Raw genomic sequence first — 17,909 nt, forward strand, 5'->3', positions numbered from 1 at the left:
TTTTATTTATTCATTCATGAGAGACACAGAGCGAGAGAAAGAGGCAGAGACACAGGCACAGGGAGAAACAGGCTCCATGCAGGGAGCCTGACGCAGGACTCCATCTCAGGTCTCCAGGATCACGACCTGGGCCAAAGGCGGCGCTAAACTGCTGAGCCACCTGGGCTGCCCTCCTGGTATTTTTCTGTAGAAGTTTTCCACATCTTTCCCCTACATTTAACAGAAAGAAACTCTGACAAGAAAAAACTGCGGGGAATCCATAGAACAAAGGGACACTCAAATGGTATAAGGAACACAGAAAGAGAACACAGCATTCTAAAAATGTGTCTATTTTTCTAAAGCTGCCATGTATCTATTAATGAACAAATTGAACAATAGACTTCAAAATCTACAAGGCATATTATTTTGATTAATGGCACAATTTTTAAATACCTACCCCAGATCTGTAAGTGGAGGCTTATCTCTTCCTCTTCTGTAGCAAAGGTAAATCTGTGGCCCCACAAGACTTCCATTATTGAGATCAGCCGACAATCCAGTTGGGGTAACATCAATACATATATAATCCCGTGGCACTTCTTCCCCAAGAGATTTAATAATCACCGAAACATCTGTGATAGGTTCTTTTGGTTTAGCTACTTTATGACAGGCATCATTGAAGTGAATTTCTTCTTCAAGAGGCTTTGAAACATCAGTTAATCCTGCTACAACAAAGTAGTCAGCAACACGAGGACCCTTATCTTCAATCATCTTCCATTACAGAAGGTTACATCTAAAAGGAAAGTGAAAGACTAGTATTCTCCTCTAATAAGTCAAATAAATAAAAGTGGTTTGCACATAAATAAGAATGAAAAACTGTAGAAATTTAGGTATTTAATAAAGTAATTTCTTTTTTTTTAAAGAAAAACTGAAGAACACTACTTTTCTGATAAACAGTACTGTTATACATTTCATTTTGATATGTAAAATGTATGGTTTTTTTAAAAATGGGAATATATTTAACATTATTTTTTGAATATAAAAGTAATGCATAAATTTCAATTTTTTACAACGTGGAAGCCCGGATTCCTAAGTAGACAACAAAAACAACAACGAAACACCTGTTTGTAAATGCACAGACTAACCTATAAAAATGAAATTCCCCAGGCCACAAACCAAAGACCAGAGTGCCATGTGTAAGCTGATAATGGGTCAGGCTTTGTGGACCTCCTCAGTAATCAAGGGTTTGTGTTTTAAAAGACATTACAGGGACAAGAGACAAGGCTCTGGGACCACATAAGATAGGGAATTAGAACTGAGATATGTATCTGTATCAAAACAACAGCCTCAAAGGACTACATCTCCAGTTAAAGAGTGGGTTTAAAAAATCCATCCACTGGTACAGGGAGATTAATAGTTTGCCTCAATCTGGGCCCAACTTTGGAGGGGGTAAAAATTCTCTGTGAATGCATAGTAACAGACCTACTCATACTTGCATATGAGGTTTGACTTTAAGCCATCTGTATAGTCCCAAGAAGCTCCAAACAGATATTAACAACTGTGTTCCCAGGCTAATGATACCCCGGGGGAAACAAATACAAAACAGCTCTAGAAGGAACATCATCAGGTTTTTCCACAGATAAAACCCTTGCTGATGATGACCTTCTATTCCAAAACTACAAAAACATACAAAGAAAAACCCAGCCCCAATGAGTCTCAGCAGATAAAACAGAGGAACTTCAAATAATAAAAATAGGGCAGCAATTATAATAGTAATGCATACTTATAACAAATTCAAAGAAAAATACACAAAGTAGAATCCACTATGTATTTGTAAATACTTTAACAGCAAAATCTCATTCAGGTGTCATTTAAACTTTGTTTCTTTAACTAGGAGAATATATCCTCCACAGTACTGTCATTGCTTATAGGAAAAAAGTTTAATATAAAACAGGTATTTTCCAACATATGTCTCCTGTTAAACCTAGTTCTAATAAAGGCAAAAGAGGACAAATAAATTAGATATATACACTACATGCCTCTTTTACAGATTTATAATAAACTATATAAATATGAAAAGCCTCAGCAGTCCTTTGATAAAGGCACCTGTTAACTTTGCTTAGCCCAGGATTTCCCAAGTCTCTTTGAATAATGAACCCTATTTTCCCCCTTAAGGGCTAGAAAAAAACCCTCAAACATGCTTTAGAAAATGCTAGTTTAAAATAAATAACCTTTAAAAAAAATAATAAAATAAAATAAAATAAATAACCTTTGTAGAGTATAAAGTAACTGAGGGCAAACAAATTTTTATGGAGTATACTTGTTTATAATTATCACTATTTTCATCATAATCCCAAAACATAGAACTTTCTTTATTGCTAATCTAATGAGTTTTCAGAATTAGCAACTTCCTTACACATAAGATTTCTGGAAAAAAGGGGGGGGGGTGCTTAAACTTTTCAGAAATGGCCCCTAGCCTGACAGGAAAGAGAAAGTAATAAGCTGTCTTCCTGAGAAGACTCTGTGAAACAGAGTCCTCACTCTCAGTTGACTACATATAACAGGTAGTCCACAAAAAGCAAGTAGTTTTACTCCAATAATCATGTATCCATTTCTAAAAAGAGAACAAAAGCACCATTTTTTAAAGCACTTTTGTATATAACTTTTTTTTCATTTCATTACATAATCTTTGAAAATATTTTTTTAATGGTTGCGTAGTATTTTATGAACATAACATTACTGGTTTATTTGCTATTGTTGATCATTTTTACTTCTTTTGCTAATATTTTTAAATGCTATGATGAGTAATCTTGAACATAAACCTATAGCTACAACTCTTATTATTTCTTCAGAAAAAAATTTATTAAAGTAGAATTGCTAGGTCAAAAGTTAATATAACCAAGCCTCTACATATATTTATTTGCTTTTATGTGTGCATGAATTTGAAGCTATAAGCTCTTGATAGACACAAATCTTAAAAATACCTTGGTAAACCACTTTCCTTTCATTATAATAAGGATTATTTAAATTTTCTTTTTCCCAGACTCTAACTTCATGTTATTTAAGTTTATTTATTTATTTTTAAAGTAATCTCTACACCCAACACAGTGATTGAATCACAACCCCCAGGTCAAGTGTTGCATTCTCTTCCAAATGAGCCAGCCAGGTGCCCCTTTAACTTTATGTTAATTAAATGACAACATATAGTCACTATCACATACCATGTAGTTTTATGTATTGCTATGCAGAAAGAAGAGAAAAAGAGTAGTACTATCATGAAAACATATATATATTTAATGAGTTCTTTTGAAAGTTGCTACCTTAGCTGTTGGAAATAAGCAGCTATTATACTAATAAGCAAATATTTGGGAGAAATTTATATGAAAAATTCATTTTGTTACATCTTCCTGATTCATAAATTTTAATGATTTGATCTCATTCAGAACTGAGTACAGTAAATAACTACTAAAGAGGAATAAATTATTGTTCTTCATCAATACATATAAGAAAATAATTTTAAAGTGGTAATAAAATCTTCTTACATTTATTGACAAAAAAGTAAATTACCTATTTCTCCAGTTCTCTTGCCTTGATGTCGTTGTTTCCCATTTAATCACTTGAAGGCGGAGAGTGGTTAGGAAGATAAACAAAATGCTTTAAGGCACTGCTGACCATGTATGTAATGCCAAGAACATAGCTGGCAACATTCCAGGTGACTTCTTGCAAGATCTAAATGCCCTTTAATTCACTCAGAAAAGTCTATAATACTGAAAATGCACCTCTACTTTTTATTATAAATCAACTGTTTTTAAAATACGTTTGAGGTTTAGAAGCTAGGAGGAAGACATTGTTAAAAATTACAAGGTAAAGAAAATACTGAAAATCTTTGATACAAATGAAAAACAGTATTTTCTAACAATTCCATTTAGCCAAGAGACTTCCACCAAAGTGTGAAAATTACAATCCTTGTGAAAAATACTACGTATATATTAAGACAAAATGCCTTGTGTTGGCAAGAACTACCAACAATTCCTTGGAAAAAACATTTGAAGAAAACATCCCTAGTCGCATACAAAACTTGGACTTTTGGTTTAGTACAGGAGAGCAAAAGCCCCTAAACAATTAGGAGGTACATAGGTAAATTTCTTTTCTTTTTGTAAATAAATGTCTTTGAATTCATTTAAACTGGGGGCCATACAACACAAGCAGTTGATTCAACAGTTCTGTAAATAATCACAGTAATGGAAAACGCTGACACAAGCTTTACCCAAGCTGGCTAAGAATAATACTACATTATTAACCAACTATTGTTTTTCATTTTTTCTTTGTTCAACATGATATAGATAACTTAAGAAGTTAGCTTATAAAATGTTTATGGGGGGGGGGAAATAAAATGTTTATAGGTATTTTAAAATTTGACATTCTTGCTTGGCTAGTATTTCACTTCAAATTATATCTATTTTCCTTAAGAATAGAAAACAAGGAGGTGCTCGCTATTCCTAAAAGGTTTATGAGAACTAAATTAAGAAATTGTTATAAGAAAGCTCTTGCTCATTCACAAACTAATGGAGACTGGTTTGTTTTTCTCCCTTTCAATATCTACCCAATCAATTCAGATTCTTTTGTATTTCTTCTATCCAGTACATCAAAGTAGTTAAGTATTTTCTAGCTAGGCTAACTCTACGTACAAGAAAAGACAAGAGCAGAAAGGTAACACTTTAAAGGTAGATGAAAAACAAAAATCTGAGCATAGAAGTTTTGCAAAGTCAAATTTTTGCAAAATTTGAAATGGTAAAAGGATCAATAGTCTTTCCGATAGAGAATGATAAATAGTCACAAACTCAAGACCTGTATGTGAAAATGGTCGATAACACAATGGATTAGTTAGACTATCCCTCACTCCAGTTCACTTGAGTAAGTAAGCTGAAAGAAATTTTCTTTTTTAAAAAAGTAACTCCACAGTTAAAAATGTAATCTAGCCATCCTCTACCACAGACTCTCATTTCCATCTTTTCTAAACTTCATCTTTCATTTTTTTCCCAACCCATCCTACAAATTTAGTTTTGCTCTCTTCCTCTTTGACAAACACTATTGCCTCTTCTGCCAGTACATATTCATCATATTTGTTTTAAACTTAAGTTTATTTGGATTTTCATTTAAACTTTATGAATTGTACAAAATAACAGAACATAAAAGAAATTTCACAACTCCATTCCCAATAATAAATCTGATTTATGTTTGACAATGTTTCCTAGTCTTGAGAACAGATAACATCCTTCTAGTCCTCACGAACGATTACTAAATAGAATATAAATATTTGTATATTTATTTAGTAAGCAATCTTCTAAACTGTTATACTCTTCATAATTATACTGAGTGGTTATATAATATTCCATCAGATAGAACTATACACTATAACCACTACTCCATTTTTCCATTCCCAGCTAGTATTGAAAGTATGATAGACAAGTGCTTAAAAATATACTTGTTAAATGAATTAATAGTCCACTTTATAACCCTCAAGCATAGGTCTTTTTTCTGTAATTCAGAATGAATTTTCTGAACCTCAATTACCTTAATACTGTCTGTAGTTGTTGAATATAGAGCAGATATAGATAACCCAGATGATTTGAGTCTAGAAACCAGTAATTAAAACCATCAGAGCCTTAGGCAAAATTAGAAATTTATTGAGTGATTCATTCATTCAATGTATTTTTCATAAATACTTACAAAGATCTGACACTATTCTAGGAGCTAGTGATAGACAATATTGATGATAGCCATAGCCTCTGCCTTCAAGGAGTTTTTCTTTCTAGCTCTACTTTCTCACATCTCTGTCTATATTTTTATCCCACCTCTAGTCCTCTTTTCTCCTATCACCCTTCCAGATTCCAAGTGCTGGACTTCAATCTGTCCAGTTTCCCTACCATTCCCTCCACCAAAAGCCCCATGCATAGATGTGACCCCTACTTTATTGTCCTTTTCCCCCATCTCCTTGAAAGTTGGACCCCTTCAGCATTAGTATTCTACGGAATTTTGAAAGGAAAGAAATCTTATTTGCATATCATATTTAACAGTAGGGTGACCTTTTATTTTTAATTAATATTTTACTGAAGATTTTTTTCATGATTTTCAAAAAATTTTATTTTATTTTTTATTAAATTCAATTTCCCAAAATACAGTATAACACTCAGTGCTCATCTCATCATGTGCACTGGGTGACCTCCTTTTCAAAAGGTTCAACTTACCCAAAGCAAATGTGACTTTTTTTTTAAAAAAAAACAAGCTTTAGTAACCCAGAATAATGGACTATGGTGGGGCAAATTTCTTGTCTAATTTGGGCTCACCTCCTCTCTCAATATCTATTTCCAAGAAAAAAACCAACACACACAAAACAAAACTATGTAATTTGAGAGCTCCCTTTTGGATGATTACTAACCTTTGAATTTTTATAAAAAGAAAAAAAAATCAAGCTGGGAATAACAGACATTTTGAGGGGAAAGGATTTTATTACTAATCCTAATCTAATCCCTCATTTTAAAGAAACTAAAACACAGAAGGTAATTCACTTAAAGATACGTAGCTAGTTAGCACCAGACAAGGCAAGGACTCAGTCCAGTATTTTTTACATTTGAGGATGTTGCCTCTACTAATGGTCAATAATAGTGACTCAGGGTACATCTTTTTTTTTTTTTTTTAAGATTTTATTTATTTATTCATGAGAGAGAAGGAAGCAGAGACACAGGCAGAGGGAGAAGCAGGCTCCACGCAGGGAGCCCCATATGGGACTTGATCCCAGATCCGGGAATCACATCCTGAGCCAAATGCAGACAGACACCCAACCGCTGAGCCACCCAGGTGTCCCGACCCAGGGCGTATCTTAAGACATCTTTCAATAAAGCTATATTGTATCACTTGTTATTCGTAATCATTATGTGGTGAATATATGCCAAATTCTTTTAAGAGCTGGTAAATTAACCTTTCATGTTTCACAGAGAAAACAACTAATAGAAACAAATCAAAATGAAAAAACTACTTACACATTACTGAAGGTCTTTCCCTGAAAATGATGCCAGGTCTTAATTTCTGAATTCTACAAGCCTCAGAGTTTGAGAAATACTGTGTGGAAAGAATAAAAATTGAACTTAAATTAATTCCAGTGAAATATTTCCCCTAAGATGCTTGTAGATACTTAACAATAATTTTCAAAGAAAATGACTGTATATATTGTTTTCATATGCTTAAAACCCAAGACAAGACCCAATAAGTCATTTTCAACCAGAACACTGTTCTTCCTGGAACATATTTAAGAATACCTACATATTAAAAAAAAAAAAAAAAACAGCAGATAATGGGGAGAATGACAGAGAGAAAAATAAAAAAATAATGGCACAAAAGAGTAAAGGTGTACAAAAACAAGAAGTATGAGGAAAAAAATGGGGCATGATGTGGTATTTCAGTTCTACAGAAAAATACACACATTTAAGACAATTTAAATATGGATGCAAATAATTTCCATTTATATAAGTTTTAAAGAAGTCAACACATAAAAGTATTTTCCCTTTATCACAGATTTTATTATTAATTTAAATTTTAGGTAGTTAACATATAGTGCAATATTGGTTTCTGGAATAGAATTTGGTGATTCATCACTTACTTACAACACCCACTGTTCATGATAACAGTACCCTCCTTAATACCCATCACCCGTCTAGCTCATCCCCTACCACTTCTCTCCATTAACCCTATCTTGTTCTCTACCATTACGAGTCTCTTAGAGCTTGTTTTCCTCTCCCCCCTTCCCATATGTTCATCTATTCTTTCTTAAATTCCACATATGAGTGAGATCATATGGTACTTGCCTTTCTCTGACTTATTCACTTAGCATAATATACTCTAGCTCCATCCACATCCTTGCAAATAGCAAGATTTTATTCTTTTTGATGGCTGAGTAATATCCCATTGTATACATATACCATATCTTCTTATCCATTCTCAGTTGATGGACATATGGGCTCTTTCCATAGTTTGGCTATTGTTGATAATGCTGCTGTAAACATCAAGGTGCATGTATCCCTTCAAATCTGTATTTTCATATTCTTTGGGTAAATACCTAGTAATACAGTTGCTGGATCATAGGGTAGTTCTATTTTTAACATTTGGAGGAACCTCGATACTGTTCTCCAGAGTGGCTGCACCAGTTTGCATTCCCACCAACAATACAAAGGGGTTCTCCTTTCTCTGCATCTTCATCAACACCTGTTGTTTCTTGTGTTGTTAATTTTAGCAATCCTGACAGGTGTGAGATGTTATCTTATCATGGTTTTGATTTGTATTTCCCTGATGATGAGTGATGTGGAGCATCTTTTCATGTGTCTGTTAGCTATCTGGATCTCTTCTTTGGAAAAATGTCTATTCATGTCTTCTGCCCATTTCTTAGCTGGATTATTTGTTTTTGGGGTGTTGAATTTGATCAGTTCTTTATAGATTTTGGATACTAACATAACCCTTTATCAGATATGTCACTTGCAAATATCTTCTCCCATTCTGTAGGCTGCCTTTGGTTTTGTTGACTGTTTCCTTTGCTATGCAGAAGCTGTTTATCTTGATGAAGTCCTAATCATTTTTACTTTTGTTTCCCTTGCCTGTGGTGACATGCCTAGTAAGAAGTTGCTATGGCTGAGGTCAAAGAGATTTCTGACTGTGTTCTCCTCTCTATTATTACTGATTTAAAATACCATTTAAATAGCATCAGAACAACTGTTTAGTAAGACACGGTTGGGATATCATCAAGGAACCCAGCTCCTCTGATCAAGATAATAAGCAATTTATATTATGGGATTCAATACGCCATCACCATATTTTCTTAAAATTGAGTAGTTCAGTAAGTTGTAGTATTGAGTAATTTTAAATATCAAATGAAAAGATGATGCCACTGACAAAGTCTTAAAGTATAGCCAGTCCAACTGTATCACATCAATTTATGTTATCTCTATAATGCTGAACACACACACATACATATGTATGCATGCAAGTTTCATTAAGTGTCAAAAGTTTTTGCAGGAAAGCAAATTGAAGCACAGTAATCACAAGCACATCAAGAGGAAGAAACTGTAGCTCAAGACCAACACAAGAGTATCTACTAATAAGAGGGAAATAATAGCAACAGACATCAGATTTACCTAAACTGGTGATGCTTAACATGGGTGTGTTTGTGGGAAGTAGAAGAGAAAGGGGAGAAAGGGTCAAAATTATTTAAGTCAAAATTTGATAGTGTCTTAGAATGGAATGCAGGGTAAAAACAATGAATAAGAAATAATATAGGCACAATCTTGTTATGTTTTAAACTGCTAAAAATGGTCAGAATGCATATATGTGTCTTAAAAATTAAGATACCACTCCACCTCAGACTCACTGAGAAATTTCAGTTAGTAAATATAGAGTGGCATACATATTTTTCAACTATTTCTAAAACCTTATTGCTAGAAGGTAGCAAAGAGACAGTGTGACTTATGGGACAACACTAAATGAACTGCCATTCACATTACAGGACTCTCAGAAGGATAAAGAGAGAAAGATGTAGAAATCTCATTTGAAGAAATAATGGCAGAAAATTTCCCTAACTTGGGGAAGGAAGAAAACATTTAGATTCAGGAAATCTAGCCAGCTCCAAATAAGAGAAACCCAGAGAGACCCACATCAAGACACATTGTAACTGAAATGTCAAAAGTTAAAGTCAAGGGCAACATATAAAAGCAAGAGGAAAACAGCTTTTTATGTACAAGAAATCCCCCATAAGACTACCAGCAGATTTCTCAGTACCAACTTTGCAAGCTAGAAGGGAGTGACATGACATTCAAAGTGCTGAAAGAAAAAAAAAACATAGAACCAAGGATACTCTACCCAGAAAAACTATAATTCAGAATTGAAGGATAAAGTTTCCCCCCAAGTAAAAGCTAAGGAGTTCATCACCATTATATTGGCCTTATAAGAAAAGTTAAGGGAACTTTAATTAGTAACAGGAACATGTATGAAAGAATATGTCAAAAAAAAAAAAAAAAGGAATATGTCTCCCTGGAAAACTAAACATATAGTAAAGGTAGTAGATTAATAACTTATAAAGCTAATATGAAGGTTAAAAGACATAGTAAAAATAATTGATTCAGATATCAAAGCAAAATAAAAAGATATGAAATGTAACATCAAAAACATAAAATGTGGAGAGGAGAGTATAAATACTGGGCTTTAGCACAGGATCAAACTTTAGTTGTTATCAACTTAAAATAGACTGTTAGAAGTATGGGGTATTATATGTAAGCCTCCAGGTAACCACAAAGCAAAAACCTGTATTAAATACACAAAGGATAAGCAGAAAGGAATATAACCATACCACTATAGAAAGTCATCAGAGGCACCTGGGTGGCTCAATTGGTTAAGCATCCAAATCTTGATTTTGGCTCAGGTAATGATCTTAGGGTCATGAGACTGAGCCCTGTATCAAGCTCCTTAGTAGAGAGTCTGCTTAAGATTCTCTTTCTTTCTCCCTCTGTCCCTCTCACACCCTCACTCCTATTCACTCTCTCTCTCTCTAAAATAAATAAACCTTAAAAAAAAGTCATCAAACCACAAAAGAAGAGAACTAGAAGGAAAAGAGAACTACAAAAATAGAAAACAATGAACAAAATGTCAGTAAGCACATAACCATCAGTAATTATTTTAAATGTAAATGGACTAAATTCTCCAATCAAAAGACAGAGTAGTTGAATGGATTAAAAAAAGACCCATCTATATGCTGTCTAAAAGAGATACACTTTAGATGTAAGGGCACACACAGGCTGAAAGTGAAGGGATGGGGATGCCTGGATATCTCAGTCTGTTGAGTGTTTGACTCTTGGTTTCAGCTTGGGTCATGATTTCAGGGTCCCGAGATCAAGCCTTGAGCACGGGGCCTTCTTATTTCTCTCCCGCTGCTACTCCCCTCTCCCCCTAATGCTCATGCACACACTCTTACACACGTGCTCTCTCTCTCTCTCTCCCCTCTGGAATTAAAAAAAAGAGAGAGAGAAAGAGAAGAAACAGAAACTGAGGGATGGGAAAAAAAGTGAAGAGATAGAAAAAAGATATTCCATAAAAATGGAAGCCAAGAGAAAGCTAGAATAGCTATATCTATATTAGACAATATAGACTATAAACTATAATAACAAAGAAGGGCATTACATAATGATAAAGGGTCGATTCGACAAGAGGATATAAAATTTTTTGAAGATTTTATTTATTTATTTGAGAGAGAGAGTGAGCATGAGAGGGGAGAAGGGCAGAGGGACAAGGAGACTCTCCACTGAGTGCAGAGCCTGATGTCAGGCCTGATCCCAGGACCCTAAGATCATGTCCTGTCCTGAAATCAAGAGTTGGATGCTTAATCTATTGAGCCACCCAGGTACCCCAAGGATATAACACTTATAAATATTTATGTACCCAACATAGGAGCACCTAAATTATTTTTTAATAATATTAAATTAATAAATATTAATAATATTAAAGCAAAACTTAACAGACCTAAAAGGAGAAACAGACAGCAATAGAAAGACAGTAGGGAACCCTAATACCCTACTCACATCAACTCACAGATCATCCTGATAGAAAACCAATAGAGAAACATCAGCTTTTTTATTTTTTATTATTTATTTATTTATTTTTAAAGATTTTATTTATTTATTCATAATAGACATAGGGGAAGAGAGAGGCAGAGACACAGGCAGAGGGAGAAGCAGGCTCCATGCAGGGAGCCTGATGTGGGACTTGATCCCGGGACTCCAGGATCGTGCCCTGGGCCAAAGGTAGGCACGAAACCGCTGAGCCACCCAGGGATCCCTTTTTTTTTTTTAGATTTTATTTATTTATTCATGAGAGACACACAGAGAGAGAGGCAGAGACACAGGCAGAGGAAGAAGCAGGCTCCATGCAGGGAGCCCGATGTGGGACTCGATCCCAGGACCCTGGGGATCACACACCAAGCCAAAGGCAGATGCTCAACTGCTGAGCAACCCAGGTGTCCCAAAACATAAGCTTTAAATGATACATTACATCAGATGGACTTAACAGATATTTACAGAACATTCTATCCAAAAGCAAGAGAATACACATTCAAGTACACATGCAACATTTTCCAAAATCATAGGCTAGGCTATAAAATAAGTCTTAATAAGTTTTTTTATAATAAATTTATTTTTTATTGGTGTTCAATTTGCCAACATACAGAATAACACCCAGTGCTCATCCTGTCAAGTGCCCCCCCCCTCAGTGCCCGTCACCCATTCACCCCCACCCCCTGCCCTCCTCCCCCTTCCACCACCCGTAGTTCGTTTCCCAGAGTTAGGAGTCTTTATGTTCCGTCTCCCTTTCTGATATTTCCCACACATTTCTTCTCCCTTCCCTTATATTAAGTCTTAATAAATTAAAGAGGATTACAATCATATCAAGTATCTTTTACAACCATGATATTAAACTAGAAATTAATGAAATTAGGAAAATTAGAAATTCTTGTTTTTTTAGATACTACATATAAGTGAAATCGTGTATTTTTCTCTGACTTCTTTAACTTAGATGCCTGCAACGCCCATTCGTGTTGTCACAAATAGGAAGATTTCAGGGCAGCCCAGGTGGCTCAGCACTTCAGTGCCACCTTCGGCCCAGGTTGTGGTCCTGGAGACCTGGGATCGAGTCCCACATTGGGCTCCCTGCATGGAGCCTGCTTCTCCCTCTGCCTGTGTCTCTACCTCTCTCTCTGTGTGTCTCTCATGAATAAATTAATGAAATTTTTTTTAAAAAAGGAAGATTTCATTCTTTTTATGGGTAATATTCCATTATATATGTGTATGTGTATGTACACACACACACACACACACACACCCCTTCTTCATCCACTCACCTATTGATGGAGTTAGGTTGCTTCCATATCTTGGCTACCATAAACAATGCCATAATGAGAATGGGGGTGGATGCATAGATCTTTTTGAATTGGTGGTTTATTTTCTGTAAATACTCAGAAGTGGAATTGCTAGAATGTATAGAATGTAGTTCTATTTTTAATTTTGGGGGGGAACTTCCATACTGTTTTCCACAGTAGCTGTGCCAATTTACATTTCCACCAACAGTACATGAGGAGGGTTCCCTTTTCTCCACATCCTTGCCAACACATATTATTTATTGTCACTTGATAACAGCACTTCTAATAGGTGTGAGGTGATCTCACTGTGGTTTTGATTTTCATTTCATTTGATTTAGAGATGTTGAGCATCTCTTCATGTACTTGTTGGCCATCTGTATGTCTTCTTTGGAAAACAATGTCTATTCAGATCCTCTGCCCATTTTTTTTACTGGATTGTTTAGTTTTTTCCTATTGAGTTAAACAAACATTTTATTCATTTTGGATACTTAACCCCCTGTCAGATTTATAATTCACAAATATTTTCTCTCATTTGGTAAGTTGTCTTTTCATTTTGTTAATTGGTTCATTTGCTGTGAATAGCTTTTTAGTTTGATGTAGTCCCAACTTGTTTATTTTTGCTGTTGTTGCCTTCACTTTTGTTGTCAAATTCCAAAAATCACCACCAAGACCAATGACTAGGAGGTTACTAAGTTTTCTTCAAGAAGTTTTATGGGGGATCCCTGGGTGGCGCAGTGGTTTGGCGCCTGCCTTTGGCCCAGGGCGCAATCCTGGAGACCCGGGATCAAATCCCACATTGGGCTCCCGGTGCATAGAGCCTGCTTCTGTCTCTGCCTCTCTCTCTCTCTGTGTGACTATCATAAATAAATAAAAATTAAAAAAAAAAAAGAAGTTTTATGGTTTCAAGTCTTATGCTTGAGTCTTTAATCTATTTTGAGTTAATTTTTGTTAATGGTGAAAAATTGTGATCCAGTTTCATTCTTTTACACGTGGCTATCCAATATGCCCAACACCATTTACTGAAGAGACTGTCCATTTCCTACTGTATGTTCTCACCTCCTTAGATTAATTAATTATGATTAATTTAATTATGTAAGCATAAATTTATTTCTGGGCTCTCTATTCTATTACATTGATTTATGGGTCTGTTTTTATGGCAATATCATATTGTTTTGATTACTCAGGCTTTGTAATTCAGTTTGAAATCAGGAAATGTGATGCCTCCAGCTTTGTTGTTCTTTCTCAAGATTGCTTTGGCTACTCAGGGTCTTCTGTGGTTCCATACAAATTTTGAGATTGTTCTATTTCTATAAAAAATGCCACTGGAACCTTGATAGAGATTGCACAGAATCTGTAGATAGCTTTGGGTATTATGAATATTTTAACAATATTAATTCTTTCAATCCATAGAATATGTTTCCATTTATTTGTGTCTTCTTCAATTTCTTTCATCAATGCCTTAGAGTTTTTAGGGTACAGGCCTTTCACCTCCTTGGTTAAATTTATTCCTAGGTATTTTATTCTTTTCAGTGTAATTGTAAATGGATTTGTTTTCTTAATTTCTCTGATAGTTCATTATTGGTGTATGGAAATTTACAACACGATTGTTATACTGATTTTGTATCCTGCAACTTTACAGAATTCATAGCCAGTGTGATTATGTTAATGTACTTCCTGCAATTACATATATTAAATTATCTTTCAGCAAAGACTATTGTAAATTCGTATTATTTTTAATCAAGTCTTTTATTTTCAGATAATTATGAATTCACATTCAGTTGAAAGAAACCATAAAGATCTGGCAACCTTTTACCCAGTTTCTCCCAATGACAACATCTTACAAAACTATAGTACAATATCACAGTTTGGATAGTGCATTAATCAGTTTACCTACTTTGTTTTGATTTCCCCAGTTTGACTTGTATTCGTGTGTGTGTGTGTGTATGGGCATAGCGTATTTAGTTCTATGCAGTTTTATCACACGCACGGCTTCATGTACTCATCATCAAGGTCAAGATACAGAACAATTCTATCACAAGGATTCCTAATGTAGACCTTTATAAGTATGTCCACTTCCCTTTTGGTGCCCCCAACCACTGTCCCTAATCCCTACTGGAGTGGTATGTTTTTACCAGAGTGTTCACGTAGCCTATGAAAGGAAAAGATAATGTCTTGAAAAGCAATATCCCCTTACAAAGTAGGTACAGAAACAAACCAAAGAATAGAGTGTAAGTATAGATGGTGTAGAAAGACTTGTTGGTCACATTTACTAAGCCATCTGGAACATTTTCTTTGAACATAATTACACAAACATACAAATGCACAGACATATGAACGTACAAAAAAGCATAAGAAAGACAGAGTGGTCATCTACTAAAGCACAATCAAGACTAATCCCCCTAGTTTTAAGAAAAATTTTTGTATCATAGATAAATTCTAGTCTAGAATCAAGTAGACAATGTAAAATAGTGCTACATGACAACTACAACAGGAATTCTCAGATGTATGAGAACATAAAAAAAGAGTCTTTTACTGTATTCAGGGGCAACCTTGCCCCTCATCCAAAAATTAGATTGGAACTAAAGTAGCTAGTATTCCCTTGGGAATATGGATCTAGTCTGGAAGGAAAAGGAACAGACTGGAAATTACTGCATGTTAAGATACAGATACCTCTTGTCTCTCCAGACAGACTATAAACAATTCAAAGGAAGGAACTCTTCCCTTTATTTCTTTTGATTCTCTCATATAAATTATAGCAGTTATAAACACATGATAGGTTTGTAAATATTTATTAGATGAATGAGGTCAGCACAGTAGAAAAAAATGGGAAAGTTAGGACACCACAGAATCGTAGGATTTTAAAGCCAGGAAAGATCCTTGGAGATTTATTTGCCACTCTTCTTTTTATAATTGAAGAAATTGAGATTTAAAATTAAACAGCTTGTCCAATTTATGACTCACCTCTCATGGCTTTTAATTTGAAGTTCTACTATACCATACTTCAAGAATGGAAGACAAGGAAGCAATTCCCTGGGGAGATCTAAGTGTTAACTAGTGAACACAGGCTTTGATAGAGAAAAAAAAGTTAATAGGTAAATGGGAGAATTTAAACTGGCTGATGAATATGAGGCAATTAGCAGTAAGAAAAAGAACAAATGACCAAAAATAAGAGTAAAATTGAAAAGAAAGAAAAGTAAACAAAGAGATATGGCAAGAAAAGGAATAAAAAAGATGAAGGGAGAAAGCATAAAAGGAATAAAAGTTAAGAAGTGGAGAAATGGAGAGAGAAAAGTAGGAAATGGTTAAAAAGGGTAAGGAGGTAAGCCTGGCTGGCTCAGTTGGGAGAGCTTGACTTTTGGTCTTGGGGTTGTGAGTTCGAGCCTCATGTTGGGTGTAGAAATTACTTAAAAATAAAACCTTAAAAAAAGGGAGAGGGATGAAGAAATGGTATCTGGAGAATTTTTAATGCTATTTACTTTAACATAAAGAACCTATAAGATTTACCACTTTATATTAGCTTCCATATAAACTAATGGGAACAACAAATATCGACTACTAATCCTGTAATGAAAATCTGTTCATATCCAGCACTATATATGAAATATAAACATATAATGCATACCAGTCTAGAGTGAAAGGGAAGTCTGCTTTTAAATTTTGTCTCTTGCACCATCTTTTTTTATTTAAATTAATTTCCCATATGCATACCACTCCCACATCTCAAAAGTTCTTACTTCCTCTTTAAATTATAAGTGGGCAGCCCCAATGGCCCAGCGGTTTGGCGCCACCTTCGGCCTGGGGTATGTTCCTGGTGACCCGGGATTGAGTCCCACGTCGGGCTCCCTGAATGGAGCCTGCTTCTCCCTCTGCCTGTGTCTCTGCCTCTCTCTGTCTTGAATAGATAAATAAAATCTTAATAAATAAATAAATAAATAAATAAATAAATAAATAAATAAATAAATAAAAATTATCATAAGCATTTGTTAGCTAGTATCTAAAATAACTTGTTGCTTCCATTGGAATCTTCCCCCAAAATTTCTCTCAAACATACAATATCTCATTTTTCTTCTCGATTTCTTAGCCATACACAAGCTATCTGAAATAGTACTCATTGATTAAATAAAAACTTAAAAAAAGAAATAGTACTCCATGGGGTGATTAAAAATGTTTACATAAGACAATCTAAAATTCAGCTATAGAAATATATAATAAAAAATGAGATCCACTGATTTAAAATATCATTGTTCTTGACAAGTAGACAAGATTTATAGTTCTGTCATTTGATTAATGTTAAACACTTCAAATTTTTTTTAACATTTCAATTTTTAAAAAAATTTATGAGAGAGAGAGCGCACGCGCACTTGAGCAGGGGAGGGACAAAGGGGGAGGAAGAGAGAATTCTCAAGCAGACCCTGCACCAAGAGCAGAGCCCAATGAAGAACTTGATCTCTCAACCCCGAGACCATGACCTGAGCTGAAATCAAGAGTCAGATGGTTAACCAACTGAGCCACCTAGGTGCCCCAAGGCTCACAGAATTTTTTAAAAAGATCTTAAAAGTCTTTTGGTTCAATCTTACCATTTTGTTGATGAGGAAATTAAAATGTTAGAAAGGCAAATTTGACTTGTCCAAAACAGCACAGCTCATCTGTAGCACAGTAGGACCTGAAACTCCTTATCTCAGATCTCTTGCTACTAGTTGACCCTTGAATAATGTGGGGATTAGAGGTATCAGCCCTCAGTGGAGTTGAAAATCTGCATATGACTTTGGCCCCTCAAAACTTTTTTTTTTAAGATCTTTTATTATTTGTGAGAGACACAGAGAGATTGGCAGAGATATAAGCAGAGGGAGAAGCAGGCTTCCTACAAGGAACCTGATGTGGGACTCAATCCCAGGACCCTGGGGTCACAATCTGAGCGAAAGGCAGATGCTCAACTACTGAGCCACCCCAGTACCCCGATCCCTCAAAATGTAACTCCTACTATTGA

At 34.9% G+C, this 17,909-nt stretch overlaps 1 protein-coding gene across 7 annotated transcripts in view; it reads right to left on the reverse strand.

Moving 5' to 3' along the window:
* DENND4A (DENN domain containing 4A) overlaps nucleotides 1–17,909 on the reverse strand; it is a 139,224-nt gene that overhangs the window by 83,235 nt on the left and 38,080 nt on the right. For all 7 annotated transcript variants that reach the window (XM_072809198.1, XM_072809204.1, XM_072809203.1 and 4 more), the window contains exons 2-3: nucleotides 7,017–7,095; nucleotides 437–769 (exon numbers count right to left, since the gene is read on the reverse strand). In XM_072809198.1, coding sequence (XP_072665299.1) covers nucleotides 437–747 — 311 coding nt within the window. In that variant the 5' untranslated portion in view covers nucleotides 748–769; nucleotides 7,017–7,095. The remainder of the gene's footprint in view (nucleotides 1–436; nucleotides 770–7,016; nucleotides 7,096–17,909) is intronic.

The sequence above is a fragment of the Canis lupus genome, chromosome 32, assembly GCF_048164855.1.
Source record: "Canis lupus baileyi chromosome 32, mCanLup2.hap1, whole genome shotgun sequence".
Classification (NCBI taxonomy): domain Eukaryota; kingdom Metazoa; phylum Chordata; class Mammalia; order Carnivora; family Canidae; genus Canis; species Canis lupus.